At 48.4% G+C, this 16,816-nt stretch overlaps 1 protein-coding gene across 1 annotated transcript in view; it reads right to left on the reverse strand.

The window, feature by feature from the left end:
• The window catches only part of Shb (SH2 domain containing adaptor protein B), a 108,575-nt gene that overhangs the window by 27,982 nt on the left and 63,777 nt on the right, over positions 1 to 16,816 (reverse strand). The window contains exon 3 of the mRNA XM_051187725.1: positions 6,527 to 6,742. Within this exon, the coding sequence (XP_051043682.1) occupies positions 6,527 to 6,742 (216 nt within the window). The remainder of the gene's footprint in view (positions 1 to 6,526; positions 6,743 to 16,816) is intronic.

Below are 16,816 nucleotides of genomic sequence, written 5' to 3' on the forward strand. Positions count from 1 at the left end.
TCCTCCTCAAACAGAAGGACACACATTCAGTTTCTCACAGGGAATTCAGTCTCAGGCAGGAAAGGAAGTCAGGTTGGCAGGCATAGGTGTCCAGCACGCAAGAGATATGAGAACATCAAGTAGCCACAGGCACACACACACAGCCACTATCAGGGCCTGGCCTGACTCAGCAACATCACGCGCATCCCAGCACGCAGTGGACACCAGGCAGGGAGCTGGGTGGGGACCCAGCAGTGCCCAGGGCAGGCAAGGCTCTGAACTCACACAGCTTGCCATCTCTGCCCTGCCAAGCAGAAGGGCAAGGCTACTCACTGAATCCCACACAGGAAAAGAAGGCATCTATAGGAACACTTCCATCAGCACGATTAATAGAGGATCCAAAGCTACGACATGCTGATGCTTTTGTTTTCATTTTCTTTTAAGGATTACTAATGAACTCATTAATGTGTCAGATAGAAAAAAACATCCAGAGAAGCCTGTCCCTCAGTAACATTTAGCCAACAAAGTGAGTGATCCCATAGCTCTCACTGAACGCCCCTCTCCCCCTTCCTCGGAAGACCTGCTGTTCACGCGCATGTTAAACATTAATTTCGGCTGTTACTCATTACACACAAAGAGCTCCCCATACAAACTCAATTGTTAATTTCCTCACAGGCCCAAGGCATTCTGGGAGGCAGCAGAAGAGACTGGAGGCTTTCTGGGACTGCGGATGCCTGTTGTGTGGCAGCCTGTGACCAGGTCTGAGAATCCCTGTGGGACCCTCTGAAGACTTTGGGCCTGTTTACTCTGAGCCCCCGAGGAGGCACACGGAGCTGTAAGTGTGAGCTATACTCACACAGTGCCAGAGCACTAAGGCTGAAGAGCAAGTGAAGCAACAGCTTCCACCCCAGGAGGCTCCAGAGCGACCACCCGGTGCCAGGTTCAAATACACCTTTTCCAGATGGCGCCAATGTGACAGTGGTAAGAACAAGCACTTTTCATTCAGATGGACCCAAGCTCACTGCTATGTGACTGTAGCTGAGCCACTCACTCTCTGGTTTTCAGTGCTGTCATTTATGTTGTCCCAGTGAAACGGCCCTTTTCATGGCTACTTTAACCCATGTTTGTAAGTGTTGCTCAGTAAAAATTAGTTTCCTGTCCATTCCCCCTCCTCCTCCATTTACCATAACCCAGTCCCTTCAAATTAGCCAATTGAGCTGGTTCAGAGAATTGGCAACTGTTTAGCAATCAGTCACTTTCCCTTTCAGATGCCTTTTGTAATTAATGGTGAGATATTGTCAAAGCTTCAGAGGGGCGACCTATGGGGTGCTGGGACCTGAGGTGACAGTGACACATGTGATTCTGGCTGTTCCAGAACAGACTACCCATGGAATGTGACAGGTCCTCATCCAGGAGGGTGAGGAGGGACTGCCATGTTAGGAGAGGCTTCCTGGAAGGGCTACCACTGGTGTCATCTGAAAAGAGCTGAGCCACCCCACCCTGGCTCCCTCGGCCCACACCTAAGGACAGGATATAATCAGTAAACTGTAGGTTCTCCACATGGGGTCCACCTGAGAGCTTGTGAGCTCTCACATCTCGCCACGCCACATTTAGTCAGGACTCAGGTACTATAACACTTTCTGCAATGGCTCACCTGCAACTCAAGTTCAAAACTCCTATTATAAGAAAACCAAGCACATTGCTTCTATAACAGGGAAGGGGGCAGAGGACCCTCTCACGCTCACCTGAACTGCTGGCCTGAGCTTCAGGGGGGATGAACAAGGAGTGAGGGCTGGGTAGTGGCAGCTGACACTGGAATGGAGGGTCAGGGTTAGGGCCCCCACTGCAGACCTAACTGCTTCCCAGGTTTCCTGCCCCTGCTTCCCTGCTGCATAACTAGGAACGAGGCTGTAAATGAGGCCTCCATGGCTGCTGAGAGCCTCTTCATGCAGCGCTGTCTTGATATTAAGCTTTATTTAATTTAGCAAGCCCTTCTGAACTCCAGTAATAAACCTCACAGGCACAACCCTCTAGGGCTCACAATGTTTTTCTTTTTAAAGACTATTTATTCATAATGTATACAGTGTACTTTCAGCATGTTTGCCTGCACGCCAGAAGAGGGCATCAGATTTTATTATATACAGATGATTTTGAGTTGTCATGCAGTTGCTGGGAATTGAACTCAGGAACTCTGGAAGAACAGTCAACACTCTTAACTTCTAAAGCAATCTCTCTGCCATCCCCATCTCTTCAACCCACCCAACAGGGTTTCTCTGTCCTGGAACTCACTCTGTAGACCAGGTTGTCCTCAAATCCAGATACCCACCTGCCTCTGCTTCCCCAGTTCTGGGATTAAACATCCAGCTGACACGATGTCTTTTCATCCAGAGATTTTCTTGGATCATTAGAAGCTCATGTTTCAAGACTTGTGACCATCACTTCTCTTTAGATGGGAAAACTAAGGATCGGAGAGATGAGCATCCTGCCTGAAGCCTAAGCTGATGAATGGCTGAGCTGGCAAGCAAACATAGGACTGTCTGACTCCTGCCCATTGGTCTTAATGGATAAGACACACTGTCCTAAACTCTCAAAGGCAAATCAACATGCCAAGGAGCTGGTATGGGGCACAGACAAGGGACCCTAGTAACTGCTGAGTGTGATTTGCCTGTCTGAGTCATGTGTCTCTCTTTCCATCTCTGCCTTTGGTGGGGCCCAGGACAATGTCTGCAAAGTACCTTGAAGGGAGACAATCTTGAGGTGGTTGAGTCACAAATGAAGTAACTGTCTCTCAAAAGGCCCAGTGGACACCCTTCTCAGGCTTGGCCACCACCCGGCTCCTGCTGCCAGACTCCACACCATCAAGCACTTATTATTTCTCAGACCCAACTGCAGACGTTCCACATCCAAAGATGGCCTGACTGGCTCTGCCACAGGATCCTTTGTGGTTCTCTTCCCCTCTGCCTCAGTTTCTCCATGACAGGGAGTAAGACTGTATAGCACCCAGGCCCTCCTGGTGTTAGAAGGTAGAATCCTAGCCTGGAGCTGCAGCAGGTGCAGGTCCCGAAACACAATTTATGTGACACTGTGGAGGCTCTGGTACTTGGCTTTGCAGCTGCGGCAGGGCCCCCCTCTACCTCCATCCCTAAAAGAAGGAAACTAGCCATGCAGAGGCTGCTCTCAAGGACACAGTAGCTCAATGCATGCAGAAGGTGCATAGTTGGTAATGGCATTGAGCCCACACTTTCCAGATGGGAGGTTTAGTTCACTAAGGCTTCAGCAGGGCGGTTGGGATCCTTTGCCAGTGAGGCAGTCAAGATTCCCAGAACAGGTACAATCTCTTCAGAGGTCTGACAGCAGCAGCTGTCTGCTACCCAACCCGAGGCTTTCTCATCCCTAATTCTTGGTCCTGTCACAGGCCAAGTTCTGTGCAGAACCTGTTCATCTTGCAAGCTGCCACACCAACCTTCACCACTTCAAAACACTCGATAGAAAGGAGCACCAAGGGCTTCATAAAGAACTGGGAGATTTCTCATCTCCCAAGTTCTTATCCTTAATGAAATGTGCACTGTAGAATCCTGATGAAGGGAAGACAATCATTCCAGGGATCTAGGGCTACCTCATCCTCTCACAATATCCTCTTCCCACATGTAGAATTACCATGGAATCTTCCTGTGGCTTAAGTTCCCAGTGCAAAAGGGACAAGTCTCTCTCTCACACACACAGCATGCTGGGTCTTGGCTGAAAAGGACCTCTTGTCACCAGCTCAGAGCAGGGCAGCATCCTGCAGGCTATAAAGTACCTCTGCTCTACAGATGGAGACTTGCAGTCTCCCTGCCTACCCTCATTGGCATGCTTGGGTTCCAGGGGAATGGACATATGCCCGGAACTGCCTACAGTCCACACTCCTGCTGCAGAGTGAGCCCTGCCACCCACCTTCCTCACTGCAGCTGCTACAGCAGCCTCCAAGGCTGGAAGGTACATCTACATAATCCAGTTCCTCCAAAATGCTTACCACTCTCTGGGTCCTAGTCTGGGTTTCCCACTTCAAGGACTCAGTTCTATGCCTTTCGGGAATTGGAAAGCATGGAAAGGGTCCCCACTCAGATTTCTCCAACCAGGCTGAACACACAGAGTTACAAAAATAGAGCAGTGAAGAGAGGAAAGGGCAGTTGTGCTCAGCAACCTTCATCTCACACAGCTGTTCCCTGGCAAGCTCAAGAACAGAGAAAAACTGGGGTTGTTTTTAGAAGACACCACAGCAAGGACAGGCCCTAGGAGCACTGTCAGCCCCTGAACACTCCAGGAACTCAATGAAGCATGAGTGCACACACCTGCACGTGCATACCTGTACACGCACACCCCATGTGCATGCACACTCAGCATGTAATGGGCACTCAGTAGGAAACTGGCCTTCATTCCAAGCAGCTACACTTCAGGGCTGGTGAATGGGACAGTGAGGACACTCAGCAATCCAGTCAAGCTGGTGTAAAGCACCGTCATTACCTGAGAAGTGGCTGCTAGCCTCTACCCACTGCTGCCTAAACAGAGGAAAAAGACTGGAGGCTGGTGCTCACTAGTGATGGATCCACAGCCTCCTTCACTGCAGGAGTGAGAAGGGAGCCCAGAGCAGTCTGGGACAAGCACAGCCAGCTGCTCTGGGGCAGGCCATGTAAAGCCAAGACATTTGATGAGAGAAGACAGGGTAAGAATTCGAGTGACTGTGACACCAGAGATAATAAAATCAGTGACACAAACCAAAACCAGAATGGATACTTGTGGGTCCTGAAACTTACTGCCAGCTAGCTCTGTCTGAAGCCTTTTCTGATCAACTACAGGTACAGAAGTTCTAAAACTTTCTCTAGACATGAGTTGGCAAGTTCCAGACCGACAGCCTTCTGAGAGATGATGTTCTCAGGGTTAAGTGCATCTCATTCGAACTTCAACACTGGTTACCTAGGATCTGGCAGAACATACTCCAACTCTGTGTGTGTGTGTGTGTGTGTGATTGGGGGGGGGAGTACAAGGCCCAAGACAACGATGCCTGCCTGTATGCTGTGTGTGTGTGTGTGTTCATACATGTACAACATGCGCCTAGACAGAGCAGAGGATAACTTGCAAGAATTCTTGTTTTCCTAGATACTGAAATGTGGTTAGCAGGCTTATTGGCAAGCACCTTACTTGCTGAGCCATCTTACTGGCCCAAGATGCTAGATTTCTGAGCATATCATAGGCAATGCCAACACTGTTGGTCAGACACCATGCGGAAGAGTGAGGTGTCAGACTAGACAAGAGCATCACAATCAACAAAGGCCCTAAGGCCTCTATGAGGATCCAGTTTAAAACGGGGGAAACCCTAACACCTGGCTGTGGTGTTGACTCACGCTTGGGCCTATGGCGTCTGGGAGAGAGAGCTGCCTCTTGCTCTCTTTCATATCTTCAATCAAATCAGTGTTTGCAAAGAGCTATAAATGGCACAAACTCTCCCCACTCTTGTTGGATCCTGCCCCTTTGGGTTCCCTTGGGTCTACAGAAGCAGAAGCCTAGAGAGTAGGCAAGGACGTCTGTAGTAAGCATAGCTGGGAACCAGAGTGGTGCTTACACAGACAAAGCTATTTGAGCAGTGTGGAAGTTCAGATCTTTCCAGAAGATGTGATGGGCACTTGAGGAGTATAGAGGTGTGTACAGGGCACATCATGTGTCCTGGGAACAATATAGGGCATGTTGTAAAATGTCTAGAACATCAATTGAAGGGCCTAGGAAGGGAAACAGAGTCCAGCTGTGTGTAAGGAAAAACACCAAACAAAAATCCCTTCCATGACTTCACTGTGTTGGGACTGAATCAGTCTCCCCATGCTCCCCTTTCCGGACTGTCTAGATTCTCATACGCAGCCATTGGTTTGACATCCGGTTTACACTTCCTAACATTACACAAAAGCATTGCCCTTGGTTGTTATAAACTCACTCTAAACCTCACTTACTCTTGACTATACAATATTCCACCAGATGGAGGCACAAAATTCCTCTAAACAACATCTGTGCCAGACATCCCAGTGGCCCCCATTTTTCAAGAGTACAAACTATCTTTCTCAATTTTAGACTACCGGCATTAGCACACAGTCTTGGGCGTGGGTCTGAAATCAAAGGATGTGAGCATGGGTTTCTGACTTGTGACACATGCCACCCCACTTAGTAGAAGGGCTATAGTGGTGCCACTTTTATTCTGGGAAACCAGAGAGTAGCCTGAGCAGGCTCACACCACAGCTACAGATGGGAAATACAGTAGCCCCAGAGGCTCTGTAGACTCAAATGAGACCCAAGGCACCAGCTCTGCAGGAAGCCCGCAATGCCAGCCTGGAGTTTCTCTTTGGCCTGCCCTCTTTTCCCTCAGGAACTTGTACCATCTTTGCAGAGCCACTGGGTACTAGGGAAAAGAAGAGCCCAACTCAACTGGTGTTTGCCTGGCCAGGCTGGACCCACATTTACTTTGTTTACTTGTGCTGAGTGCTCTTCAGCAACAGCGCCTCCCAAGCAGGGACACTGCCCCTACCTGCCAGGGCGGGGATGGTGACCCGGTTCCATTCCCAAGGCTGGTCGTACTCATCAGCAGGCCTGTCATCGTCCTGTGGTAGCTTGCTCTCCCGCAGCCGAAGGCTCACAGTGCTCTCGGAATCTGAGTCCACATTCTGGCCTTCGGGCTCATAAGGGGTGTCATATAACTGGATGCCTTTGTGTTGGGACCGGACACTCTCCTGCCTCTGGAATTCTGTAGACAAAAAAGGGAAAGATGCAGAGATATCATGGATGTGCGGTCTGTAATCAGGGAACAGGTGTAATGTCAGAGCTGCCAGCCAGGGAGGTGGTGGCAGCAACAGCCGCTTTCTATTCCTGACTACCCTGCACTGAGAAAGTGTCTCCTCAACTCTCTGGGTGAGGGCCTGCTCTCCAAGAACGTAACTGATGACCTAACAACAGCGCTCTCTACTGTCTTGTTGGGCCAGTTGTGAGCAGGAAATGGCAGTGTGTTCTGGCTCTGTCAGTCTCACCACTGGAGCCTTCCAATCCCATTTCCACAGAGTCACATTGCACCAAATGACCCTCCTCATAGAGTAGACCCAGCTCAGAGAGTAAAGTCAACAGGCAAAGATTCTCCTGGAGGGGACCTGACCAGGCCACTCTTCAACTCTGTGAAGCTGAGTGACACCTCCCTGCACTTCTATCCCCAAAGCCCATGCATCTAGCCCAACTGAACATGGGGTGGGAACATGGACGACCTGACTAGTCATCCCTGACTGCAGACAGACATTTAGTTGTCTATCTAGAAAACAGAACACAGCTACCATGATATTGTTGGCATTCTGATCTGAAATCAGGCCTTCCTGGCCAAGCAAGAAAACTTGATTGACTTCTAGATAATGAACACCTGCTATTCATGTAGGATCTTAGCTGTCTAGGCTTTCTCAGGGAGGAGCCAACACATTACACCATCATGACACTGCATTGATGGTAAGGGATGCTGGGCATGAGGCCTGGATGGGACAGGGCAGGAGAAAAGAGCCTGCATTTGAACTGATAGCTTTGATAAGTAGAAGCAGAAAGCTTCTCCTGGGGTAGGGCCAGGGTGAGCCAAGGCCCGCCCCATCATGTAAAGAACAAGCTCACACTTTGTTTGCTTCTTTTTGAAGGTCTCACAATGTAGCCCATGGAACTTCCATGTGGTCCAAACTAGCCTTGAATTCATGATCCCCCTGCCTCAACCTCCCCAGTGACTGGAATATAGGCAAGGGCCATCACACTTGGCTCCAACTTTTGTTACTGTATATACCTTATGCAGGTATCACCACCACCCATCCCTAAAACTTCCTTATCTTCTCACACTAAGACTTTACCATCAAATAGGGCTCCTCATTTTCCCCTCTCCCCAGCCCTTAGCAAAATCTATCCCACCTCTCTCTGACCACTCTAATCACCTACTTCCTAAGAGAATTGGCATCTGTCCTTCTGTGGCTGGCTTACTGCACAAGGCACTGTATTCCAAGGCAGGGCCATCTGACAGAACTTCACTTGTCTTCAAGGCTAAGTAATGTCTTATGTGGTCCCAGAACCAATAAGGGAATAGCAGTACAGCCAACTACAAAGGATGAGTGGATGCATAAAGACACAGCAGAAGCCACAGGCCTGGCAGGGCAGCTGCTGGAAGACATGTGAATGTCAGGTGCCTTCCCAAGCAAGAGCAATTCTGATCTCTGCTCTACAAGCCGAGGTCACCTCCCCAAGAGAATGAAACACCCTGCTTCCTATGCCCTGGTGAACAGGCCAATGACTGCCCTTCAGAACTGCACGCATTAACTCTTATGTCAGTATTTACTAAACTCTACCAAGTGCCACACCAACTTTATGACTCTGGCTTCTGGAACCATCACTGTATTTGTTGTGAGAGGCTGGTGGGGATGCACAAACTACTAAAAATAAGAACTTTCATTCTCTAGAAAGGGAGAGGATGAACAGGGACTGTGACTGTGATTTGTATGCTATGTAAAGTTATCACCTAATAGGTGTCCCCATTCTTTGGTAAAATGTGGCTTTATTGGGTTCCATGGGACCTGGTAAGTTTTGAGCACCATGCTGCCCTCAGACACAGAGGGGAAGAAAGAATGAGAAGGGAAGGGCACCACATACAACTTTGTAAATCACTTCATGAACCCAGCCACCCTGGGCCATGCACTGCTTTGTGGGGTCCCTGGCACCTCCCTATTGGTTCTGAGGAGGACACATCCTGGGACACAGGGATGCAGCTAATAAAAATGACCTGGAAAAACCACCCTCTTCATCACTCACTCGCATGGCCCGTGTGAACTGCAGTGCTTCTCAGCCCTCCTAACACTGTGACCCTTCAATACAGTCATGTTGTGGTGACCCCAACCATAAAATTGTCTTCATTGCTACTTCATAACTGCAATTTTGCTTCTGTTATGAATTGTAATATGAATACCTGTGCTTTCCTAAGGTCTTGGGCGACCCCTGAGAAAGGGTTGTTCAAACCCCATCCACCAGGGGTCACGACCCACAGGTTGAGAACTGCAGCTCCAAGGGCATAAAGCAGCTCACAGATGCACTTTCTCCAACATCCAGAAACTGCTCAGGCATTCAGCTGATGAACAAGTACCGACAGCCAGACACCTTCTGTACCCCAAATTCCTGCTAATTTGTTAAAATTCCAGATCCCGATGATGAAGTGGCTGGAAATGCCACCTGCATGCAGCTTAGTGTCAAGCAACACTGAGAAGAAACAGGCACACTACATAAACACCAGCCTAAAAGGAAAATGTGCTGAGAACAGATTAGCTATTCAGTCAGGGGGACTTGCACGACACCTCTCATGAAGGACTGATTGTTCCAGAGGCATCGACTCCTTGCAAAAGCTGGGTCTGTAATGGCAGCTAAGGCTGTCAGGATGCCATTGTGGTCATTAAAACCAGCTTCCTTCTGTATTACAGGATGGCTTTAAATTTTCATTAGGGCTCAACAATAGGGAACAGTTAACTAAATTATGGCATGTTAACTGGATGGAATATTAAGCAGCCATTAAAATGATAAATAGGAAGATAATGTAAGCTACATGGGAACATGCCCATGAAATGTTGAGCTAAAAAGTAAAATGCAGAAATGTTTGTGTGCTGAGAGCCAAAGAGTGTAACTGAACTTCCTAAACAATTCCTGGCAAGGTGAACACCAACGAAGGGAATTCTGCTCCCTGCTTAGGAACTGCTCAAAACGAACAAGGCACATTTTACCCATAACATCTAAACTGAGATGACAGCAATGTCCCAAGTACAGACGCACAAGAATAAAAGAGCTCAAAGTCCTGCAAAGGAAGGTAAATAGCTGCTGCAGAGAGAGAAGAGACTACTGCTTAATTAGTTTTCAAAGTTGTTGTGAATAATGAATAAAGATGCTAGGAAAGGAAAAAAATGTAATTAAGATAGGAATAGGTAAAGGCAAACACTGATGCATTAAGCAGACAGGCTCTCCTGGGCTGGGCTGTCAGTCTCAGAAGCAGCCACCAGTCCCTGGGAATGGGAACAGAGCACGGCAGTTGCTCTCCTGAGAGACTGCCAATAATGCCAGCAAGTCAAGGGCCACCAGGCCAGGCCACCTGGCAGGACATTGTGTTTTCTGCCTAATGACCACGGCACATCCCTTTTATTAGCCGAGCCCATTGATGACAGTCCCCAGAGGATCTAATAGGGGAGCTGGTGCCCATATGTCCTAAGCCACAAGTTATCTAGACGTCAGCATACACTTCTTAAAGGAAAATGACCTTCAATACTGGGTGACAGGGTGTGATTTCATGCCCTGTAGGCAGCAGGCAGAAACATTAAATTGACAGTGTGGGAATTCTCTTGATCTCTGGAATAGAAAGATTTTCAAGTAGAATGAGGAAAAAAACAAACAAACAAACAAAAACAAAATCGAAAGTGCACAATCCTACATTTCATAGAATGTTAGATCTGGAAGGGACCCTAAGAATCACCTGGCCATTTACCAGAAAGGTTGGAAAAGCCAGGGTCCTAACTGATCATCAAGGAAGGGAGAGAGGCAACCAGTACAGGCTGAGCCTGCTGCAAACAGAACCCTAGAGAGGATGTGATAAGGGGGTTAGATCTGGGGCCCTGTACTTGACAATTCTGTTCTCCACCTTTAAAAATAGATCTGTTTTAAAGCAGTTCTATGAGCTGGGCAGTGGCGGAGCTCACCTTTAATCCCAGCACTTGGGAGACAGAGGCAGAGGGAGGTGTGTGTCAATCAGCACTTCAGCATGTGCAGCATTTCCATAGACACTCAGTTTTCTGCGTGGCCTGGGTGTAGGACAGGTGTGCCAGCTGGGGAAAAGATGTCGTGAGCATAATGAAGCTACACACATCAAATGATGTCTGGTGCAAAGAAAGCACCCAAAGAGTGTCACTGTTTCAATGACATGTGGCTTCCTTGGAATCCAAGATCTCTTCTCTGAGACTGCCCTTTGCCGCCTCCAGCCTTGTCGATCTGCTCGATGCAACTGGACAGGTGAGTCCTCCTACAGAAACGTTAAGGGTTTCCCACAAACCTGTGACTCTACTTCCATTTCTGGCTTCACTATGGCGCCCTGACACCCCCATGTGGGAGCCAAGCTCCGAGTTACTGGCATGAGCGATGTGAAGCACACACAGGGAGGTCTCAGTATGTCCAACCATCATGCACACATGGGGAATGTGAGACCTAGAAAAGCAGGAAGAGGCCTGAAGACCTGAACTCCTGGACCAAGGTTCTTCCCACCTCTCCCAGATGGTTTCTGACATCTCTTTCATCAACTTGTCTTGTTCTAATCTCTGGGAAGCAGAGCAGGCCTTTGAGGTGTTAAAAGCACATCCAGCACCTCAACCAAGTGAGGAGCTCCACGTGACAGGCAGCTGTTCCTAATTAGACACACAGCTGAAACCCAGCCTGGTGCCAGGGTACCACATCAAAGGGGTAGAGGCGTCCTCCTCATCTGAACTGTGTAACACCTGCCACAAACAGGCCCTCCCCTGCTAACTGGGGTACTTGTCCAGGCATTCAGAGGTCAGGTGTTCCTTGGAAGATGCACACAAGTAGCCTGTGTTTTGGGGTGAGTCAGATAGGGCAAGCCAGCCCAGAGACAGGACCTGGAGACAATCTGACCCCATATACAGGTCCCATGTCATCCTCCTCTATCTAGCTCCATGTTTTCCAAAGTTGCATAGAGCCAGGAGAATGAAAATAGATCAAGACTTTTTTGGGCATCTTTCACAGGTGTGCAAAGAAATACCCAACCAGCAGAGGCTGGGCTTTGCAGAGCAGGGCTGAGGACCCAGAACTATGGTCTCCATGTAGTCCACAAGCCTACACTTGTTCTTTTGTGCTCATCCCTGGGAAGACAGGAGGAGGTCCAGTTTGCTCCCATTCCTTGGTTATCTGTCCAGTAACAGGACCTTCTCTTGAGCCCCTCTGGCCTGTGTACCAACATGTTTCCTCTGATTTACAAGCCCACATGAGCCTCACCACAGAGCTCACAGGTGTTCTGTGTCATTTCTGCTGTGTCCTTGAGCCCAGGCCATCAATCTGCATCATCTAATGACTGCCTTGGGGGGAGAGGTGCTCTGGTGACCTCCCCTGTAGAGACTCACTGGGGTGAAGGGAAATGAAAGGGTCGGTTTCCTTTAAAGGAGCCACTGTTTTAGGAGATAACGCTTTTATTCTTTTTTCAAAAGATTTGTGTGTGTGTGTGTGTGTGTGTTTGCGAATGTGTACGCATGTCTGCCTACCTCCATGTATGAGTGTATGTGCACATGATGTGTTTGTAGGTAAATACATAGCAGAGGGTGTTGGATGCCTCTGAGTTACGAGTTACAGGTGTTTGTGGAATGCCAGAGGTGTTGCATGGGTACTGGGATCCAAACTCTAGTTCTCATGATTGTGCATCAAAAATTCAACTGGTGAGCCATCGGCCCAGCCAACAACACACCATTTCAAAGTCTATTGCGAACTTACAGGCAAGTGATGAGCCTGCCTGTTTTTCTTCTCCAAGCATTTGCTGACCCTCATTTTACACACTGGCCTCTACATTGGAAAGGTGCTAAGACATAACTCTTGGTGAACTCATGGTTCAACAGGACAATCAAGGCACCACCATCTATCATAGATTTAATAATGGTTATTTGCCTCTAAGCACCTGCTATTATGCCCGATACTATCCTGGGAGTTGGGAACAAAGTGTTCCTCATCCCAAGACACAGTGAAGATTAACACATGTCCTAACTCAAAACCCCAAACCTTTTGAGTGCTGACATGACATGACCTTACAAGTAGGAAACTCCACCCTGGGTCTCCTGTTATATATAGGTACAGTCAAAATGCTGAAATATCATATACAACTGTGTTTAGGATACTGCCAGTAGGTATGTATAACATATATAACTTGCATGTTTACACTTGGGTCCCAATACATGGAAAGATCCCCAAGTCCAGAACACATCCCAAATGTCAAAACTTTCTAGTCGCAAATATTTTCAATACTTAACCTGTACTGCACTGTATAATGCAGAAATGAAGGCTCAGACAGATACAGATAAAAGATACAAGGTACAGAGTCAGGTTGGTGGGTTGCCAGCATCCTCAGGCTCCTCATGTTGCAGAAAGAGGCCAGGGCCCAGCAGGGACTCATCAGTCCCTGCAACCAAAGCCAGATACAAGTCCATCAGCACTGTCCTGGTGCCCCTCTGGGCAATCTTTAGTCTGCTGAGCACAATGAAGCCTGGCTTCCAGACCCAGGCCACTCTCTGATAAGATAAAGCCATGGGAGACAGGCTTTAATGCCAGGCCAGGCAGAGCTACAGCCCTCACCCTTACTGAGCAGGTCCTCACATGTCCTCAAGGAAGCTCAGTTCCACCTTTGGAGGAGCCATAGGACCCTCCTGAACTGACGAGTCTACAGCTTAAACTGTGGAGCAGGAGGCAGAGTGTAGAAGACAACATGCAATTATATAGTAACACCCCTCTGAGTACTGGGTGACGGATCTGTTGAGCACAGTACATCCAGTTTCTCTTTTAATTCTGACAACAAAGTAGTAACTCACAGAATTGATCACTGTCATGGTCATGAAGTGAGAGGTAGGCAGAGGCAGTCTGGGGAGCTCATATTCAACACTTGGTCATCTGTACCATCCTTCCCGCCAGAGTCAGTGTTAGCCCTATTCCACTAGGCACAAAAAGAACATGAACTGAGATCAGCAAGGGTCACAAGCCCTGGAAGGGCCAGGTCCACCAAGCTGAGTGACCAGGGAAGATACTTTCTTGTCCCTGGCTGACAATCAATAGATCAGTCAGGGTGACTGGGGCTATCTCAATGGGTCCTGCCCAGCCCTGAGGACTACCTGGCAAAGCCATATGCAGGTGCTTACAGGCATCCTTTGAGGATAGCAAGGACAGTGTCTTAGGCAGACAGTCCATTCAGCATGTTCTGGATGCTACCTAGGCAGCCAACCCATGTGTCAGTCTCCAGGCCTGCAGCCCTGAGGTAGAAACCACAAACTGGCAGGAGGCACAGAGGCAACCTTCCCAGGGCTGCCAGAATCCTCTTCTGGCTGGTGATGCCCATCACCTACCTGAGGTGCCCTGTTAGGCTTCCCAGGCACACCGGTCAAACCACAACAGTCCACAGGCTCTGAATCAGTCACTGCCTCATGCTGAGGGGACATTGCTGGCCTCAAGCTCCATGCCCAGTGCAGCTGTCCAGGAGAAGCAACCTGGTGAGCCCTGGCAAAAACTCTGCCTAGACTTCATCAGCAGAGAGGAATTAGTCCCTCAAAGGACCAACAGACAACCCACCCTTCTGGACAGAGGCAGTGAGGCTGCGGGCCCAGGACCAGCTTGGCCCTCTGTTCACTGGCTGTGTGACCATGTACCCAGTCCTTTGGAGCTGAAGTTCTTCTCAGCAAAGACAAGAAGGTTGAGCAGATGATCTTAGGGCCTCCTCACTTTGGAGTCCCTCAGCCTGTGTCTCAGGGTACCCTGGAGGCTCATATAGATAGCAGTTTCTATTCTAAAACTGTGGTTTCAGCCCAGGAGACCACCTGCCCATCCAGGAAGGGTCCTCCCCCAGCTCAAGAATGATGGCCAGCCATGTTCCAACCCAAACCTAGCAAAAAGGCCAGGCTGCAGGGAGTTCCCTATTCTACACAACACTCCACTGTCAGAGCGCCCTCTGTACTGCTGGGCTCTTACAGCCACCAACTAAGAAGGGTCCTGGCACACAGAGTTGCCATGCACACTTAATAGGGAAATGGGAAAATCAGAATAAAAAGGACTTGCCAAAGTCACAGGTGAGGTCAGCTCTTAAGTAAGGGTTTATTATTCTTTCCCTTAGCTCCTCCAGCTCTGCTGTCACCTCTTGTCACAACACAACAGACCCAGTAAGGACACGGGGAGCAGGAAGGTCCCCAGGTTCGTTTCCAGTGGTTCTTCCACCAACAGCTCTTACAGCCCACTCCATGCACATAGTCATCCTAAGAACCATGTGCCACGGGGTCCTGAAATAGTATCCTGCAGAGACTCAACACTGAAAAGTATCACCCCTTTTGGAACCAGAGAGCACTTCTCTCCACTTTGAATTAGCTGCCTTCAGTGAACCAGCCTGAATGACCTGACCCCCTGGGGTCAAATGCAAGTTGCTGTCTTTAGTTTTGGACACAAAGAACTGAACCCCCATGTGAGGAATTCAAAGATAAATTCAACAGAGTCAGTGGGATCTTTTCTCCAGGGGGGGGGGGGGAGGGCTGAAACTATTGCCTCCACCACCTTAGAGTTCCTCTTCTGTTTGAGGGCTGGGTTCAGGTCTAACCCATCTCTCTCTCTCCTTCTCTCTCCCTTTCTCTCTCTCTGTGTGTGTGGCGTGCACGTACGCCAGATACCTAACAGACTCTTGCTCTTGCTCCAAAATTACTTGCTGAAGGAACAACATAAACAAACAAGTCTGCTGCAAATTCAGAATTTAGCACAGAAAAAAAAATATTTTTAAATTACTTGTCTACTATAGAAAAGAAACAGTACTAACAGATTGCTAGAGGGAATATGAACTGAGAATGGCCTTTCCAGAGGTAAACTTGGGAGATGTAACAAGAATTCAACACCACATGGCCAGGAGTTTATTTCTAAAAATATCTAGAGCCACAGGCAGAAATAAATGGGCTTGGATGTTCATTGTAACAGAATGACAGAAAGCCTGCGCTCCAATCACCTGATAAGAGTCATCTACAGGAACTAACAACCCCAGACAAGCTCTGTGACCAGCTAGCATTTATGTAGAAAGAATATGTTTACACATATGAATATGTACATGTGCCTATTGTAAGCAAGTAAGGAAAGGGCCAAGAGAAGTCATGAACTGGGCTGGTGAGATGGCTCAGCAGGTAGAGTTTTATCTCCAAGCCTGACAACTGGAGTTGGAATCCCAGGACCCAGGAGGTAGGGGAAAATCTCCTGCAAGTTGTCCTCTGACCTATATATGTGTGTATGCACACATAAAAAATAAACAGTAATTTTTTAAAGTAAAAAGAACAGATTTTTAAAACATTTAAAATTGTTTATTTATTCTTATTTTATGTGCATTTGTGTTATTTCTTGCATGTATGTCTGTAGGAAGGTGTCATATCACCTGGAACAGGATTTAGAGACAGTTGTGAACTGCCATGTGGGTGTTGGGCATTGAACCCAGGACCTCTGGAAGAGCAGCCAGTGTGCTGAGCCATCCTGACCGCCCCCTAGATTTTAAAGAAGACACAGATTACTGGACTGGGGAAATGGCTAAGAGCATTTGCTGTGCAAGCATGAGAAACTGAATTAGAACCCTCAGCACCCCTGTGAAAACTGCTTGTAACCCTAGCAGTAGAGAGCAGAGACAGACGGGCCCCAGCGCTTGCCCAGGCTTCAGCTTCAGGGACAAATGCTGTGTCAAAGGAGTAAGGTGGAGGCACCTGGTGTCCTCCTCTGCCCTTTGTCTGTTGCACAGGCAAGTACACTCTACACACACACACAAAGAACACACAAATTACTGGTCATCCTTGTCCCAGGAGACAGTTTTTCCTTTCTTCCCTTTATGTTTGAACACTGAAATTTTTGTACTAGGCACACTCAATTCTTTGGACCACCTTCCTCGAGGACTGGGTCTCACTATGAAGCCTAACTGGCTTAGAATGTGCAAGCCTCCTGCCTCAGCTTCTTGATGCAGTAGTCTTCCTTACTGGTCCTGCCAACACCTGCTCCTGGCTATACTGAGACAGGCATC

This window comes from Phodopus roborovskii, unplaced genomic scaffold, assembly GCF_943737965.1.
Source record: "Phodopus roborovskii unplaced genomic scaffold, PHOROB, whole genome shotgun sequence".
Taxonomy (NCBI): Eukaryota; Metazoa; Chordata; class Mammalia; order Rodentia; family Cricetidae; genus Phodopus; species Phodopus roborovskii.